The sequence below is a fragment of the Mytilus trossulus genome, chromosome 9 (genome assembly GCF_036588685.1).
Source record: "Mytilus trossulus isolate FHL-02 chromosome 9, PNRI_Mtr1.1.1.hap1, whole genome shotgun sequence".
NCBI classification, from domain to species: domain Eukaryota; kingdom Metazoa; phylum Mollusca; class Bivalvia; order Mytilida; family Mytilidae; genus Mytilus; species Mytilus trossulus.
Window position 1 is genome coordinate 18,652,745 of NC_086381.1, and position 17,658 is coordinate 18,670,402.

General features: G+C 32.8%; 1 protein-coding gene across 1 annotated transcript; it reads right to left on the reverse strand.

Moving 5' to 3' along the window:
- LOC134684356 (uncharacterized) lies at positions 1–15,929 on the reverse strand. The gene is made up of 6 exons (XM_063543643.1): positions 15,846–15,929; positions 9,962–10,100; positions 7,230–8,353; positions 5,742–5,970; positions 3,600–3,824; positions 1–1,107 (listed from the first exon to the last, which is right to left on the reverse strand). The coding sequence occupies exons 1-6, from the start codon at positions 15,927–15,929 to the stop codon at positions 878–880; spliced, it is 2,031 nt and encodes a 676-aa protein (XP_063399713.1). The 3' UTR covers positions 1–877.
- Between the last annotated feature and the right edge of the window lie 1,729 nt (positions 15,930–17,658).

The window sequence follows — 17,658 nt, forward strand, 5'->3', positions numbered from 1 at the left end:
ATTCATGTCATGTATAATGAAACCAAAAAATTGTTCACGAAGAAATGAAAGAGGGGCTACATATAAGAAAGAATATGTGGTATGCTTACCAATATGACAATTCTCAACAAGAGGTCAAATACCAAAGAAATATAGTACATCATGTTAGTTAATTTCAAAGAAGTGGCATGCTAGTTTGTTAAGTAAATTCAGAAAAGCGCTTCGGACGTATTGGATTTATTAAACGTGTTGTTTTCAATTTTTTACATCACTGTGTCGATACCTCTGCTGGTGGACTATCAGTGCCCGAGGGTATCATCAGCCCTGTAGTCAGAACTTCGGTACGGACATGATTTAACAAACTTCTCTAAAATTGTCCGTTTATGAATTTTGAAATTATTCAGAAACTAAGGTTTCAACTCCCTAAGGCAAAGTTGACTTTGATGAATTTGGCTATTAAGGTATTTTTATCATATAGCTATTCAACGGTTTTGGTACTGATACATCCTCGGATTTCAAATATTTGGCTTTGAGCGTTCCTGATGAAGGTAAATCTAGAAAACCGTTTCGAATGCATTGAAATTATCAAACGTTTTGTTTTCAATTTGTTGAGCAGTTGAAGAGCAGAGGTGAATACAAAAGTTTGAAAGAAGGGGAAACATAGGACAGATAATTTGTTGGACATACCCATCTATACAATGTTCATTTAAAAAAAACCATGGGAAAGGGAAAACAAATCTAGCATATTTTGAAACTGATCATGACTAACCCAGAGTATTTAAAAAAATTTCCTTGTTTCAAAGGGAAATAATTATCTCCTATTGCTTATTCATACTGAATAAATATCATAAAACGAGTAATTTTCACATGAACCAGAAAATCTTCTAAACTAATGTGATCATTCGTTTAGTAAAAAGTTCACAATACTTGGCATCTGGCAGACTGAATTATGCTCTTTTTCTTCGATGTCCTTCATACTTTGTATTGATGAAATCAAGTTTCTTGTCATCTGAATCCATAAGGCAGCGGAATTTTTCTCTGTGCCTTGAACCACATGGTCAATGCCTAGTTCTAATTTTTTACGAATCTCCTGAACCTTTTCTGGTTCCTTTAAAGAGTATTTGTCACCTGAAATTATAAAATTCAAAAATAAATGGGGAATGTGTCCATGGACACAGATGATACCAACGCTTGCATATAATATAAAGTTATAAATGGATATAAATGAAAACGGAAAAAAGTGACGCTACCCAAATTTGTACTTGATCTGAGTTTTTTGGTATTATGTACTGTGTATAACGTTCATAACATTTGGTTGATGCAAGCATAAGTTAGAGAACGGAAACGAAAAATTCAGCAATTTTTCCATTTGTAAAGGGGCATAATTTTAGAACAGTAAAAATGACACCACCAAAATTCAAACTTGATCAGTATTTTGTGGTAACAATCATTGTGTATAAGTTTCATAACATTTGGGTGAGGCTAACTTAAGTTAGAAAATTGAAACGAAAAATTCACCACCTTTTCTTTTGTAAAGGGACATAACTATAGAACGGTTAAAGTGATGGCACCATAATTCAAACTCTTAAAATTATAATGGTCATTGATTTATGAGGTTTATTAATTTACAGAATATAGTGACCCATCCAAAGCGATAGGCAGATTACCTGTAATCGCAACTTATTACACCTTTTTGTTTACATTTTGCAAATCTAAGTGACGAAATTGATTTGAAAAAACTTTCGTCATTTCGAAAAGCTTGACGAAAATTACGAGCGATAGCAAAATCACTGCCGGGGAAAGTTGATCTCATTTTCATGGTTCATTGATCAATATTAAGTTTTTGTGTTTTAGTCTGTTTTACTAATACTAATAGCAATAAGTCTACTATATTTGGCGTATATAATAGTTGTAAGGTGGACATGTTTTTCCTACAGGATTTATCTGACCTTGACCTCATTGTCATGGATCTTCAAAAATGTAAAGATATGTGATTTATTTGGTAAAACCTTTATTTTCAAGACTTTTTACATAAAATCAATGGCCAGTAAAGCATTCGGGACACTTCCGCGTGTGCACTCTTATAAGTGCTTGGAAAATGCGAGTTTTAAAAAAAATCTATAATCAAATAATGTATTATATCATTATATGTCTGTAAAACGGAACAGCAAAACGGCATCGTGTGTAAAGGGCTTTCATAATTACCATATTTGTCCTTTTTAGAATCGAAATAAAACATAGCAGCAGTAGATTTATTTTCCTTTATCCATGGATTGGGCCTTTATATTTGTATTTACTATTCGCTATTGCTCGGAATGAAATAATAAAAAAAGATGCACAACCCATGATTAAACGGAAACAAATCTACAGCTGTCGTATCATGCATTCGAATAAGAATAAACAGTATGCAGTCTTTTTTTCAATTGCAACTTTTAAAACAAATAAAATCGGCATAGCGTTTGCAAATAGGTTCCGATGGATGTGGAATTACGTAGGAGGTATATTGTAACATACATTATTGTGTATATCTCTGAGTCTGCGCCAAGTATAGATCCATCGAGCAGTTTATCACGGTGTTTTCAAAGCGAAAGAAGCGTGTCATATTAGATTTCTTTATTACTCGTTTCACACCATTCAATATATACTGAGTGCCAATGAAAACGCAACACTTTTGTTTTTCAAAAAAATCTTATAATTTTTATTTTATTTATATTAGAACTTTGTATAGTTGGTTTAAAATGACTTTTAAGACAATTGACGACAACTTTACGGTTGAGTGTTTTTTGGAACAAATGCGAAGTAAGGGTTATTTTGAACGGACATAAACCGAGTTCACCGCTTTTCAACATACGCACGATTTTCACGATTTTGTCATTTAAAGCTTGGCTAATGTCATGAATTTTCCCGCCCTTATTGTAAGGAAACTGCAATAAACATCTGAGTAAATGCCAGGACTTTCTGACAACCAGCGACATGCAGTTTTGGGCATGATCCAATGAAGCCTTTCACTGCATACAATTACGAGAAGTTGCGCAGAAAATGTTAAAGAGCACCAAAGTCTTGCCTTAGTGACATCTAAACGGCCGTAAGGCGTAAATATCGAATTCTGTAGACCAAAAATCATTCATTGTGTACCAAAAACCGTCAGTGGTGGTTACATAGACATTTGGCACCCATCTTGGCCAAAAGTCATGTGTTTCGCCCGATTTTGGTCCGATCGAGCACATTTTGCATCAGATTGGACATGGTTTAGACGATGAAAACCACCACCAATATCATAAAGTCAGCTTGAGTTTGATATGCGGGACAAGTGGAACAACATTCCTCGAGATCACATTAAACGTCCTGGATAATTAGTTCCACGGCGCTGTCGAGATTGCGCTGCACAACGGGGTTGTAACATGTTTTGTTAGAACTGGGAGTTGATGATTCGACATTGTATGTTTCGTTTACCTATAGCGTCTGAAAGATGACAATGAAACATTTTTGTTTGATATCGATCTATTGTTAGAATTGTTAATTTTCAAAAACAATTTATTTTGAAAGATTATCATTTCTAATATAAATTTTATTTTTGAAAAGCCAATAGTTGCGTTTTCATTGGCACTCAGTATACTTACTTGGAGTTGTAATCAACAGAGCCAAAATCAGAGCTTGTTCTTTCTTTGTAAGATTTAGATTCTGTATTCCTTTACAAAACTCTGTCCAGACTTTGAGCAATTCTTCAGGCATCCATCCAACAATTTCTTTGATGTTATATGTCTGACCAGAAAACAGCATAACTGTTTCTGTTTCTGGATCACAAGCTTCGTGTATGACAAAGAAGAAGCATTCTGACCTTGAAGCTGCAAATGGAAGTTATTTAAGAAAGAACTCGAATGTCATGGATTTATTGATTTTCGGTTCGTAATGCGTGTTAAAGTATTAAATTTCGTGCAACAAGTTTGCAAATTTTGTTCACACTAAGTGCTTGAAGCTCATTACTAGACTGGTTCCGTGTCCTTTATCTGTTTGACCCTTGAGAACAAAGGTATCTGAGATACCCGTATGTTGCAAGGGAGACGACCAGTCTAGTTCATTACTTTCTATTTTCACTGCAAATTGGTAAATAAATAATGTGTAATCTATTTTCTTTATTTATTTGTTAACTGTGAACTTGTCTTTTTATTTCACGTTTGCCTTGGCACATACCCCCCTAATTCACAAGTAACTGTTGTTTGAGAAATGTTTCCCTAAGAGCACCAATTCTGTTGGTTTTTTTTATCTGTGAAGCACCGAATAGAATATTAATCATGCATTCTACATGAAATGGTCAAATGTAGGAAAAGCCGTTTTACTGCAAAACCATGTGTAAAGATCGGATACCTTTTAACCAGTCATTGTACGGGATCTGTAAAGCTCTCAGAAGTTATACGTTTTATGAGGAGGTAATCTAACAATAACTGAAAATAGGCACAATACCTGTGCATTTTTCATTGCTAGTTCTGAATAAAATATTGAGATTTAAATTTTCAGAAAATTCTATACAAATTTAAAACAGTTTAAAATGCCAGTTTTAATCAATAGTTCACTGACACAGTCTCATTTATGGAAAACACAGATAAAAGGGAAAACAAATCTGAATTGCAGTTGCTAAAACACGGTTATTCTATTACCAGATTACATTCACATTTAACAGAGGCTTTCGTTTCTTTTAACAATGTTGACATATAACATTCACATTTAACACAGGCTTTCATTCCTTTCAACAAGGTTGAACTATTGAACTATTATTAAACAGAGGCTTTCATTCCTTTTAACAAGGTTGAACTTTTAGATTTATATTCAACAGTGGTTGTATTCTTTTTAACCAGATTGACTGGATACATTAACATTTAACAGAGGCTTTCATTCCTTTCAACAAGGTTGAACTATCGAATTATTATTACACAGAGGCTTTAGTAATTTCCTTTTAACAAGGTTAACCTTTTACATTCATATTCAACAATGGCTGTTTTCTTTTTAACCAGATTGACTGAATACATTCACATTTAACAGAGGCTATTATTCCTTTCAACAAGGTTGAACTATCGAATTATTATTACACAGAGGCTTTAGTAAATTCCTTTTAACAAGGTTGACCTTTTACATTCATATTCAAAAATGGCTGTATTCTTTTTAACAAGGTTGCCTGAATACATTCACATTTAACAGAGGCTATTATTCCTTTCACCAAGGTTGAACTATCGAATTATTATTACACAGAGGATTTAGTAAATTCCTTTTAACAAGGTTGACCTTTTACATTCAATTCAACAATGGCTGTTTTCTTTTTAACCAGATTGACTGAATACATTCACATTTAACAGAGGCTATTATTCCTTTCAACAAGGTTGAACTATCGAATTATTATTACACAGAGGCTTTAGTAAATTCCTTTTAACAAGGTTGACCTTTTACATTCATATTCAACAATGGGTGTTTTTTTTTAACAAGGTTGACTGAATACATTCACATTAAACAGAGGCTTTTATTCCTTTTATCAAGGTAGACATATTAAATTCACATTTAACAGAGATTTTCATTACTTTTAAAAAGGTTGACTAATATGCATATTCAGCAGATTCTTTATTCCTTTAAACAAGGTTGAACTATTACATGTGGTTTTATTCTTTTTTACAAGGTTGACCTTTTACATTCACATTTAACAGATACTTTTATTCCTTTTAAAAAGGTTGACCAATCACAATCACATTTACCAAGTACTATAGTAAATGCAATACCTTTTAACAAGGCTGCTTGATCACAAGTTAATAATGTACAGAATCCTGGAATTCTTTTAGCAAAGTCAATGTATTGGTGCACTATGACTGCATACCAGCTAAAAAGGTCATCTATTTGTTTCATTCTCCCATCAGCATCAATTTTTGTTGTTTTGTATAAGTTATAATATTCTCTGTCTGGTAAACTCTTCAGGTCACCAAATACTTCCTGTTTCGCTATGAACTCTTCCTGTATATCATAATGTTTAAACCTGACATTAATAACCATATTATTAAACATATATATGTAGTAAATAAAGGTTATGATAATGTTGGTATTAGATCAACTCTCTATCCATAAAGATGACAGCAAGGTTTTGGAAAGTGCAAAATCGCTAATGTAAAACAATCTATATCATAAAGCTTAGATATGGAACACACATAGGTTCTTGTCGAGGGAGAATGGAGCATACATGTTTTATTATCAAGGAGGGATGGAACATACATGTTTTATTGTCGTCGCGGGTGAATGGAACATGTATATTTTCCTGTTCAGGGTAAATGGATCATACATGTTTTCCTGTCAATGGTGAATAAAAAAACAAGCATGTTTTCCTCCCTAGGGGTAATGGAGCATACATGATTTCCTGTCAATGGGAAATGGAACATACATGTTTTCCTGACAAGGTAGAATGGCACATACATGTTTTCCTGTTAAGAGTGAATGGAATATACTAGTACATATTTACCTGTCAAGAGTGAATGGAACATACATGTTTGCCTATCAAGAATGAATCGAACATACATGTTTTTCTGTTAAGATTGAATGGAGTATACCGGTACATGTTTTTCTTTCAAGGATGAATGCAACGTACATGTTTTCCTGTTCTTGTCATTGTATTTTGATTTCTCAGCTTATTATTCACAAAAAAAAATCACCATGTTGAATATCTTAAACTCAGTAAAAGTTTCTCCGGTCAAAAAGGGATCTACATGACGAGTCTGTTTAAATATAAATGACAAACATTTAAAGAGTAAAGGATATAAAATGTAGCGAAGTAATTATTATGATGCACTTACTATTTAATGAGTGGTACGAATGAACTTCTGAAATATATACCTATTTAAAGCTTGATAAAATATGAAGATATTGAAAAATTTATGATAAAGTTGCCAATTAAATCATAAGTATCAAAAACTTTTCAAATTGCAGTATATTTTTTAAAGATGCGATTAAAACCAATCATCATTTACTTGTCAAAATTATTTATTACTTCATGAAATAGCTTGATCATGGTAGCTGAACGTAGCTTTATGTGTACTTTTTTGTCAAACAATTTAAATATTTCATAAAGTATGTATTTCATCATTTGAATTATATGAAAATGTCTAACTTAACCTATCTACATCCAAACTCCGAAACAGCGGTTACGTCCTCTTTACTATCCTGATAGTTTAGCGAAACAACGTCCCCATTGTTTCGGAATTTAATCTACGTCATCTACTTACTGATCCTTCTTTCAATTTCTGTTTCACCTCATCTGCTGAGTATTTAACATTGAAGACCTGGATACAGTTCATAGCATGAGTCAATGATGATACAATCCCATCGATGTCAGTACATGTACCATTACCTAATTCTACTTCCTGTGACAGACGAAGTTCAAGATTTTTAAATATACAATCATCCCCACAGTCTTCTCCACCAACATCCAACCATTCCTTGTTCATAGACTCAACATCACCATTATGATTATGTATATAATTTTTAACATGCTGTATTGTTTTACTTTCATCACATTCAGAAGAAAATATTGAGTTCTTACACAAATGACTTAGATTTGTCGTTGCAGGAAAATGATCTTCAACCCTCTCTCCAGGCAATGAAGATTCATGACCATGGAAACACAAATGATTTGAACAGCTAGAAGAATGAACTTGATCCCCTTCACCAGGCAATGCAGATTCATGACCCTGTAAACATGAATGATGTGAACTGATAGAAGAATGAACTTGACCCCTCTCACAAGGCAATGAAGATTCGTGACCTTGGAAACATGAATGATGTAAACTACTAGAAGAATGAACTTCAACCCTCTCACAAGGCAATGAAGATTCGTAACCCTGGAAACATGAATGATTTGAACTGCTATAAGAATGAACTTTAACTCTCTCACAAGGCAATGAAGATTTGTGACCCTGGAAAGATGATAGATTTGAAATGCTATCTAGAAATGATGAATTATTGGCACCAAACACAAGATTTGTATCTGCCACTGGATGTTTTATCTTTTGAAGTGTTGTTCCACATTCCATCTCGTTGAGTTGTGTTGGTATGGTATTTATGTTCTGAGCTACATCAAGTCCAAGTGTGAGTAGTGTTTCCTGATTTTCAAAAATGAGATTTGGAGATTGAGTCTGATCATGTGATTTTGGCTTCATAATGATAGGATCTCTGGTTGTTTCATCTGGCGGTTTATCCTCAGTAAAACCATGTTGTAGCAGTTCATCGCTTACTACAACTATTTTGTTTGTTGTATGGTTTGTTTGTTTTCCTTTTTCTTCTTGCCTATCTTTGTATTCAATCAGTCTGTCTGCTTTCTCATTTATTGTGACTCTCCCCATCTGAATAGCTGAAATCAGATTTTTCTTTTGAAACAGAATTTAAATCGACAGGTCATGTTCAATCCAATCCGGGATACACACTTAAACTGAGGGAACCACATCAAATATAAGAGGAGAACAACGACACAACAGAAACGCAACACTAAAATGCAACACACACAGAAAAAAACTTTAATATAACAATGGTCATTTTCCTGGCTTGGTACAGGTTATTTTAAGACAAAAATGGTGGGTTGAACCTGGTTAAGTGGCTGCCAAACCTCCCGCTTTTATAGCAACGTTAAATATAACATTAAAATGACAAAATAACATGACAGGACTACAATACAAAAAATAGGAGAGCATACAGGACAGAGAAACACACAAATAATAGCTATCAAAAGGTACCAGGCTTATAATTTAATACGCCAGACGCGCGTTTCGTCTACATAAGACTCATCAGTGACGCTCAGATAAAAAAAAATCGATCGCCAAAACAAGTACAAAGTTAAAGTGCATTGAGGACCAAAAGTTCCACAAGGTAGACAATAAAAAATATACAAAACTCTATATAATAACATTGAAAAAGGAAATGGGGAATGTGTCAAAGCGACTACAACCCGACCATAGAGCAGGCAACAGCCGAAGGCCACCAATTGGTCTTCAAGGTAGCCAGAAACTTCCGCTATACGCTTAGTTGAGTTAACTACTAACAGTAACCACAAAAAATTGTTCAGAACTGAAATAGGAAATGTGCAGAACTATACATTATGACAGACAGAAATAATTGAACGATTTAACTACTGTTATTATGTGAGTTGGAGATTTACCATAGAACCTGCTGTTTTCTATGATATTTATTTTTTTGAATGTTTACCAAGTGTAAAATAAGGAGATTAATGTTCGAAACAGCCTTACTATCAACATCATGATTTATGAATTAGTTACATGAAATAATATTTTTGACAATCGAGCAATTGATATTATGAACACAAACCATTAGGATCTGATAAGAATTTTTAAGGACAAACAAATAAATATGATCATATTTAGTTAAATAATATTAAAAGTACAAAAATGTAATCCAAACCTTCAATTGATATCTTTTAAATAAACTCATCATAGATACCAGGATTGAAATTTTATATGTCCGTAAGACGCGCGTTTCGTCTACAAAAGACTAGTCACTCAGTGACGCTCGTTAAATGTTAAAAAAGCCAAATAACATACGAAGTTGAAGAGCATTGACGACTAAATATTCCTAAAAGTTTAGCCAAATAAAGCTAAGGTAATCTGCTAAAAGAATTCAAAGTTGATTGTTGGAAATGAATGCGCTTTCTCCATGCAGTATACAAGATTTTAATGTTGTGTCGTTGTTCTTTTCTTATATTTAATGCGTTTCCCTCAATTTTAGTTTTTAACATGTTTAAACCTGATTTTTTTTTTTCTTCTATCGATTAATGAGTTTCGAACTGCGGTATTTGTTATTTGATTTTGCCATGTGATTATGGACTTTCCGAATTGATTTTTCTCTAAGTTCAGTATTTTTGTGATTTTATTTTATACTACTGTTACCCCTATTAAGCACCATCAGAATCATACTATGTATACATAACAAAGAAGTAAATAAGTTTTACCATCAACAGACATTCCAACCTCTAAACATTTCCTCTGTCTACATCCAGAACATTTTCCTCTCTTTTCTGTAATATGACAGTCTTGGTGTAATTTACATTCATATGGAGATTTTCTAATAAATGCTCTCCTAAAAAATCTCTAAAAAAATATTAAGGAATAATTAAATCATTCTTGTACATTTGAAAACAAGATTTATGAAAATCAATATAACAATTTTAAGTAAATTAGTTTGCTGTAATTAAGTTACTTTTTTATTTGAAATGATCTAATCCACAAATAGCATAATGTTCTACTTTATTTGATAACATTATGTGTTGTATCATGCACTGCTATCACATATTTATATTGTCAAATCTATAATGAGGTGCTTCTGAGGTCTAAGTAGTTCATCAAGCTGTATCCTTAGCCTCACAATACTGAGGTTGTGATTTTCGAAACTTTCAGTGACAGGTGCTTTGACTTAAATGTTTTAAAATTGACTAGTTTTGTCATTTTTCTTGCTGAAGTTCCGTGGTTTCATTCCTGAACTTCGTCGTTCTTTACCATTCACAAGAGTGCAACCGCTCAAATGGCTCGTATGTTTTACTTATCTTTGAATTAATGTTAACAGTCTGTAATATGTAGGTTTAATAACAAGTAATACACAAACGAAATTTCCATGAAAAAATTTCAGACATAAACTGCCAGACAGTCATATACACCTTACAATCATTCTATACACCAAATAAAATGGTGCTATTGCTAATAGTACTTGAGAAACAGATCAAACCACAAAATATTACCATTGATAAATGGACCATGAAAGTGAAAATGAAGTCAAGGACATATAAACCCTGCAGGACAGACAGGTACACCTTACACCAAATATAGACATATTGCTTATAGTATCTAATAAACTGACAAATTAAGAAAACTTTTCGTTGATCCATGTGACAAGAAAATAAGGCCAATGTAATATGTACCCTGCCAGACAGATATTTACCCTCACAATTGGTCCATACATTAAATATAGTTGACCTATTGCTTAAAGTCTCTGAGAAATAAACCAAACCATAAAAACTAAAAATTGGCCAACGAACCATTAAGTTGACGTTAAGGTCAGATGAAACCTATCAGTCTAACATGTAAAACTTACAATCATTCCATACATCAAATATAGTTGACCTATTATGTATAGTGTCGGAGATACGGACTTGACCACGTAACTTTAAGATTAATCACTGATCCATGGAATAAGGTGGGGTCAGATCAACTCCACCTGACGGACATGTAGACGTTGCAAGGAACCCATATACCAAATGAAGTTATCTTAATACTCATAATAATTGAGAATTTCACTTTTTCAAGCAGTCACTAGACCATGAAACTGAGGTCAAGGACAAATGACATATGAAAGACGGAAACCTCGTAGCATAAGGTATCTGCACACAATGAATGAAGCATACAGGTACAAACCTTCTGAAATATAAAGCTTTAAACACATACTTTTGCATTGTATCCGCCTCTGCCATATTGTAATACTTATGTCTTTGAATACTGAGACTTTCTTCTAACGGGCAACAAATACTGACAACCATGATATAGCAAACCGTGATGAAAGTGGCATTAAACACCAACAATCCATCAAATTTATAATAAAATTAAGAAATAATTCATGGAAGCCATAGATTATTGGAAATTTACACATGGCCTGGGCCGTGATATTCGAATTTTATCCTGAGCGTCAGCGAGGGATAAAATTAACGAATATCACGGCCCAGGCCATGTGTAAATTTCCAATAATCTATGGCTTCCATGAATTATTTCGATTCTAATAAGACAAATACGATCATTTAAAAAAATGAAGCGAGGGTTGGTAAAGCTGTGTGTGTGGCTGTTCTTTTTCACTCCCTGCTAGATAAAGCTCAAATATTCGAATAAATCCGTAGCCTGCATGGATTATTTCGTGAACAACCGCTAAAATAAAAATCTGTTTCATTCTCAAAACCAACAATTGTCATTTTGATTTACATGTTTTTCTCGTAAGCTACCGTCAAATTCAAAGTTGACATTTAGTAACTAAGGAGCCGCCATGTTGACTTGTTGGAATCAGTAAATATGCGAATAATGCAATAGAATGGAAAATCAAACAAAACCTACCTTGATGATCAATTTTAATACAAAAGTAAACAACAATTCAATGGTTCGCGTAACATAAAAACTTTCAACTCTAGCGTTTTCATTTGTATGACGTCATGTTTTGAAATGACTTATATGCGCCAAAAACATTAATAGACTTTCGCGGAATTTTATTTTATTTTTATTTTGTTGGTTTTTCCGATGTCTTGTGCATTACTTCTTTTTATTATGCATTCGAGTAAGAATAAAAGTGATTTTGTCTTTTCTTAATTGTAATTTTTAAAACAATAAAATCGGCAAAGGGTCAGTTGCAAATAGGTTTCAATACATTTGGATTTACGTGGGAAGTATATTGTAACAGCCATTATTATGTACACCACGGAGTCTGCGCTAAGTATAGATATATCGAGAATTTTATCACAGTGTTGTTTACAAAGCGAAAGAAGCACGTCATATTAGAATTAAGAAATAATTCATGGAAGCCATAGATTATTGGAAATTTACACATGGCCTGGGCCGTGATATTCGAATTTTATCCTGAGCGTTAGCGAGGGATAAAATTAAGAAATAATTCATGGAAGCCATAGATTATTGGAAATTCACACATGGCCTGGGCCGTGATATTCGAATTTTATCCTGAGCGTTAGCGAGGGATAAAATCAACGAATATCACGGCCCAGGCCATGTGTAAATTTCCAATAATCTATGGCTTCCATGAATTATTTCGATTCTAATAGGACAAATACGATCATTAAAAAAACTGAAGCGAGGGTGGGTAAAGCTGTGTGTATGGCTGTTCTTTTTTACTCCCTGTTAGATAAAGCTCATCATTTTAATAGATCCGTAGCTTGCAAGGATTATTTCGTGAACAACCGCTGAAAAAAATATGTTTCATTCTCAAACCAACAATTGTCATGTTGATTTATATGTTTTTTCCCGTGAGCTACCGTCAAATCGAAAAGGTGACATTTCATAGCCAATGAGCCGCCATGTTGACTTGCTGAAATCAGTACATATGCGAATAATGCAATAGAATAGAAAATCAAACATAACAACAACAATAATCAATTTTAATACAATAGTAAACGACATGTCAATAGTTAACGTAACAGAAAACGTTCAACTCTAGAGTTTTCATTTCGGTATGACGTCATGTTTTGAAATGACTTAAATGCGCCAAAAACATTAATAGACTTTCGCGGAATTTTATTTTATTTTTATTTTGTTGGTTTCTCCGAGCTCTTATGCATAACTTCTTTTTATTATGCATCCGAATAAGAATACAAGTGATTTTGTCTTTTCTGAATTGCAATTTTTTAAACTATTAAATCGACAAAGGGTTTGCAAATAGGTTTCAATACATGTGGATTTACGTGGGAAGTATATTGTAACAGCCATTATTATGTACACAACGGAGTCTGCGCTAAGTATAGATATATCGAGAATTTTATCACAGTGTTGTTTACAAAGCGAAAGAAGCACGTCATATTAGAATCAACGAATATCACGGCCCAGGCCATGTGTAAATTTCAAATAATCTATGGCTTCCATGAATTATTTCGATTCTAATAGGACAAATACGATCATTAAAAAAACTGAAGCGAGGGTGGGTAAATCTGTGTGTATGGCTGTTCTTTTTTACTCCCAGTTAGATAAAGCTCATCATTTTAATAGATCCGTAGCTTGCACGGATTATTTCGTGAACAACTGCTGAAAAAAAATATGTTTCATTCTCAAAACCAACAATTGTCATGTTGATTTATATGTTTTTTCCCGTGAGCTACCGTCAAATCCAAAGTTGACATTTCGTAACCAATGAGCCGCCATGTTGACTTGCTGAAATCAGTACACGGCGAATAATGCAATAGAATAGAAAATCAAACATAACCTACCTTGATAATCAATTTTAATACAATTGTAAACGAAATATCAATAGTTAACGTAACAGAAAACGTTCAACTCGAGAGTTTTCATTTGTATGACGTCATGTTTTGAAATGACTTCAATGCGCGAAAAACATTAATAGACTTTCGCGGAATTTTATTTAATTTTTATTTTGTTGGTTTTTCCGAGCTCTTATGCATTACTTCTTTTTATTGTGCATCTGAATAAGAATAAAAGTGATTTTGTCTTTTCTGAATTGCAATTTTTAAAACAATTAAATCGACAAAGGGTTTGCAAATAGGTTTCAATACATGTGGATTTACGTGGGAAGTATATTGTAACAGCCATTATTATGTACACCACGGAGTCTGCGCTAAGTATAGATATATCGAGAATTTTATCACAGTGTTGTTTACAAAGCGAAAGCAAAGTTGTCTGTGAACCTGTATTCAATCAATTACTTAGAAACAAAATATGAATATCAGCTTGATTTTCGTTCAAATATTGAAAAGTTCACCAGCAATAACAAATTTACAGTTGTATCTCAAACTCTGTTGAAGAAATAATTAATTTTTTTTCCATATGCGACTTTTTAAAAACTTTCAATAACATTTGACATCAAGTATTATTACATAAAATGAAGTCTTATGATATTGTGGGCAATTCATTGGAATGTTTTGGTAGTCACTTGAACAACTTACAAGAACAGTTATTTTCAACCAATTCTCTTCTTAACTTTGCAATGTTTGGCTGGTGTCTCATATGCTTTAATATCAGGACCTCTTTTATTTAGTATTTATGTAAATGATATTATTAAAATCTTCTTAATGTAAAATTATTTGCAGATGACACCTCTCTCAGCCTCTCTGATTATGACATGTTACAGATAAAATCAGTAAAAGGTCACATCCTCAGTAATCTGAGCATTTGTCTAAAATTTGGTTGACAATATTTAAGGTTTCATAACATGTGAGAATTAGATATCACTTGATATAAACTTGATTTATTCAATTTCTATTGATAATTATAAGATAACGAGAGTAGATGTCCTATTCTGCTTCTGGCATCAATGGTTAACATCAGACATTTTTCAAGCTTTTGATAGATTACAGCATAGAATCAATTTGATAGGATGAGTATTTTTTCATAATAATGAAGAAATGCTATATCTACACTACCATTGAGTAAAATAAATATGTTGTGACTTTACAAAGTCATAATTGACAAAATGAATAGACAATGGATAAGTGGCAATTTCGTACCACATTGCAGGATAGGTCAACCAAATTAACCTTTCTTTTATTTATCACTTATTCATACTCAATCCTTTTGCATACAAAATCAAATAAAATGTGCTTAAAATAAAACTAAACTATCAAATCCGAACTTTGAAATTTCAAAAACTAAGGTTTTTCTACCTCAGGAATAGATTACCTTAGCTGTATTTGGCAAAACTTTTGAGAATTTTTTGTCCTCGATGCTCTTCAACTTCGTACTTTATTTGGCCATATATCTTTTGATTCGAGCGTCACTGATGAGTCTTTTGGAGTCTGGCGTAAATATAAAATTTTCATCCTGGTATCTATGATGCGTTATTTGGAATGTATGAAGTTTGTTTCCTCACATTGAATAATCTTACGTTATAAGGATCTCACTTGAAAATTTCTCTATACATGTCATGATCCACACATTTTTATAAGTTAACAAAAAGTTTATGTTTTTATAAGTAAGTTTTTTTTTATCGTTTTAGAACTTAAAAATGTCTCAGAAGTCAGCTAGGCAACATCACAACAATCTAAATTTTATTTTTGACCTCGTCATGAATCTTTTGTATGCTTCACATATTATCAATAAAAATTCAAATGTAATACACACACTTACTTTACATGATTCACAAGTCATCACCCCATAATGGAGACCTGAGCTTCTTCCATCACAAACTTTACATGGAGGTAACTTGTCCATTCCTTAAATAAATGAAAACAATAGGTTCTGAACGTGTACCACTAGTACAGTTATGAATAATAAATACCCATGAAAAAAGTTCAATAAATATTCATTGAACATCAATTTCTAACTTTTTATACCTGCCAATTATTCGAAATCCCAATCGGGAAATATTAAGTGAAACAGGACATTATGCTCCTGTTATATTGTCATAAATGTTTTTAATTATACGGCGGTTTACTACTGTTGTTTTAACAATTTTGAATGCCTGTTTTGAGGTGTTCAGGTTATACAATGAATATTTTTAATTTCATGTCAACACCTTTCATGGGGAAAATCCCACAAAAATACTGAAAGTTGGTAGGTATGAATATTGGCAAAAGGAATTGATTTAGTTTTTTATTTATGAATACAAAAGTTTCTTTTAATTCCAATCACTATGAATATTTTATGTATTTTGCAGACTATTTCAAAATAATTATCTTTTATGTGTGTGAATTAATTTTGTATAGCAAAATCAATAAAGAAAACCATCCATTTCTTGTTTATAGTAAAGTGTATACGATAAAGATGTTTTAATATCAGACGCCGTATCTACACTCAACCCCAATAACCCCTATATATAATCAGAGCTCTTGGCATCATATTGGTGTCGTTTCGCTTTGATACGGGTGTGTAATGAATAAGCCATATCATATTCTCCATAAAGTGAATAAGGGAAATAAACTTTCCAGTTTTAGAGATCATTCAGTTTTCAAGAGGATAGCTAAAAACTTCCCTTATTTTTGAAATACTAAGGATTTTCTACCTCAGGAATATCTACATAGATTACCTTAGCTGTATTTGGCAAAAACATTTATTTACTTAATGCTCTTCACTTTATACTTTATTAGCCTTTTTACCTTTTTTGGATTCGAACGCGTCACTGATGAGTATTTTGTAGACGAAACGTGCGTCTGGTGTTAATACAAAATTTGATCCTGGTATCTATGATGAGTTTATTTTTTATTAAAACTCCAAGCACTAGTATGCACATTCACTGATCAGAGATATGAAAAAAGTATGCATCAGTCGGCACATATCTTTAAATTCCATGCACTTGTATGCTTATTCGTGCATGCTGTGTTTATATAAGTGCTGATAAGAGATACATGTTTGATGTGCATGCATCAGTGAGCAAATATTTCTTGCTCACTTGGTGTCCGTCGTACATCGTGCAATCAGTGAACATGTACATCACGCATTATAAGCTATGATCTATAGGCCATTGAAAATTGAATGTTGCTTCCCAAAATAACAAAAAAATATTTAAAAAATCTAAATACTGAAAAAAAAAAGTAAAATCACAAAAATACTGAACTCAGAGGAAAATCAATTTGGAAAGTCCATAATCACATGGCAAAATCAAAAAACAAAACGCATCAAAAACGAATTGACAAGAACTGTCACATGCCTGACTTGGTACAGGCATTTTCAAATGTAGAAAATGGTGGATTAAACCTGGTTCTATAGCGCTAACCCTCTCACTTTAATAACAGTCTCATCAAATTCCGCTACATTTACATGATGCGTTAAATAAACAGTCAAAATTAATAAAATAGTCAAAATATGGGTACATCAGTCATCATCGTATAACAATTTTAAAAGGAACAATTTAACAGGACACAAAAACATCTACTATCTACGAACACATGGATTGATTTGAGTGTCTGACGTCAGAAAAATTATATACGTCACATAAATTTGT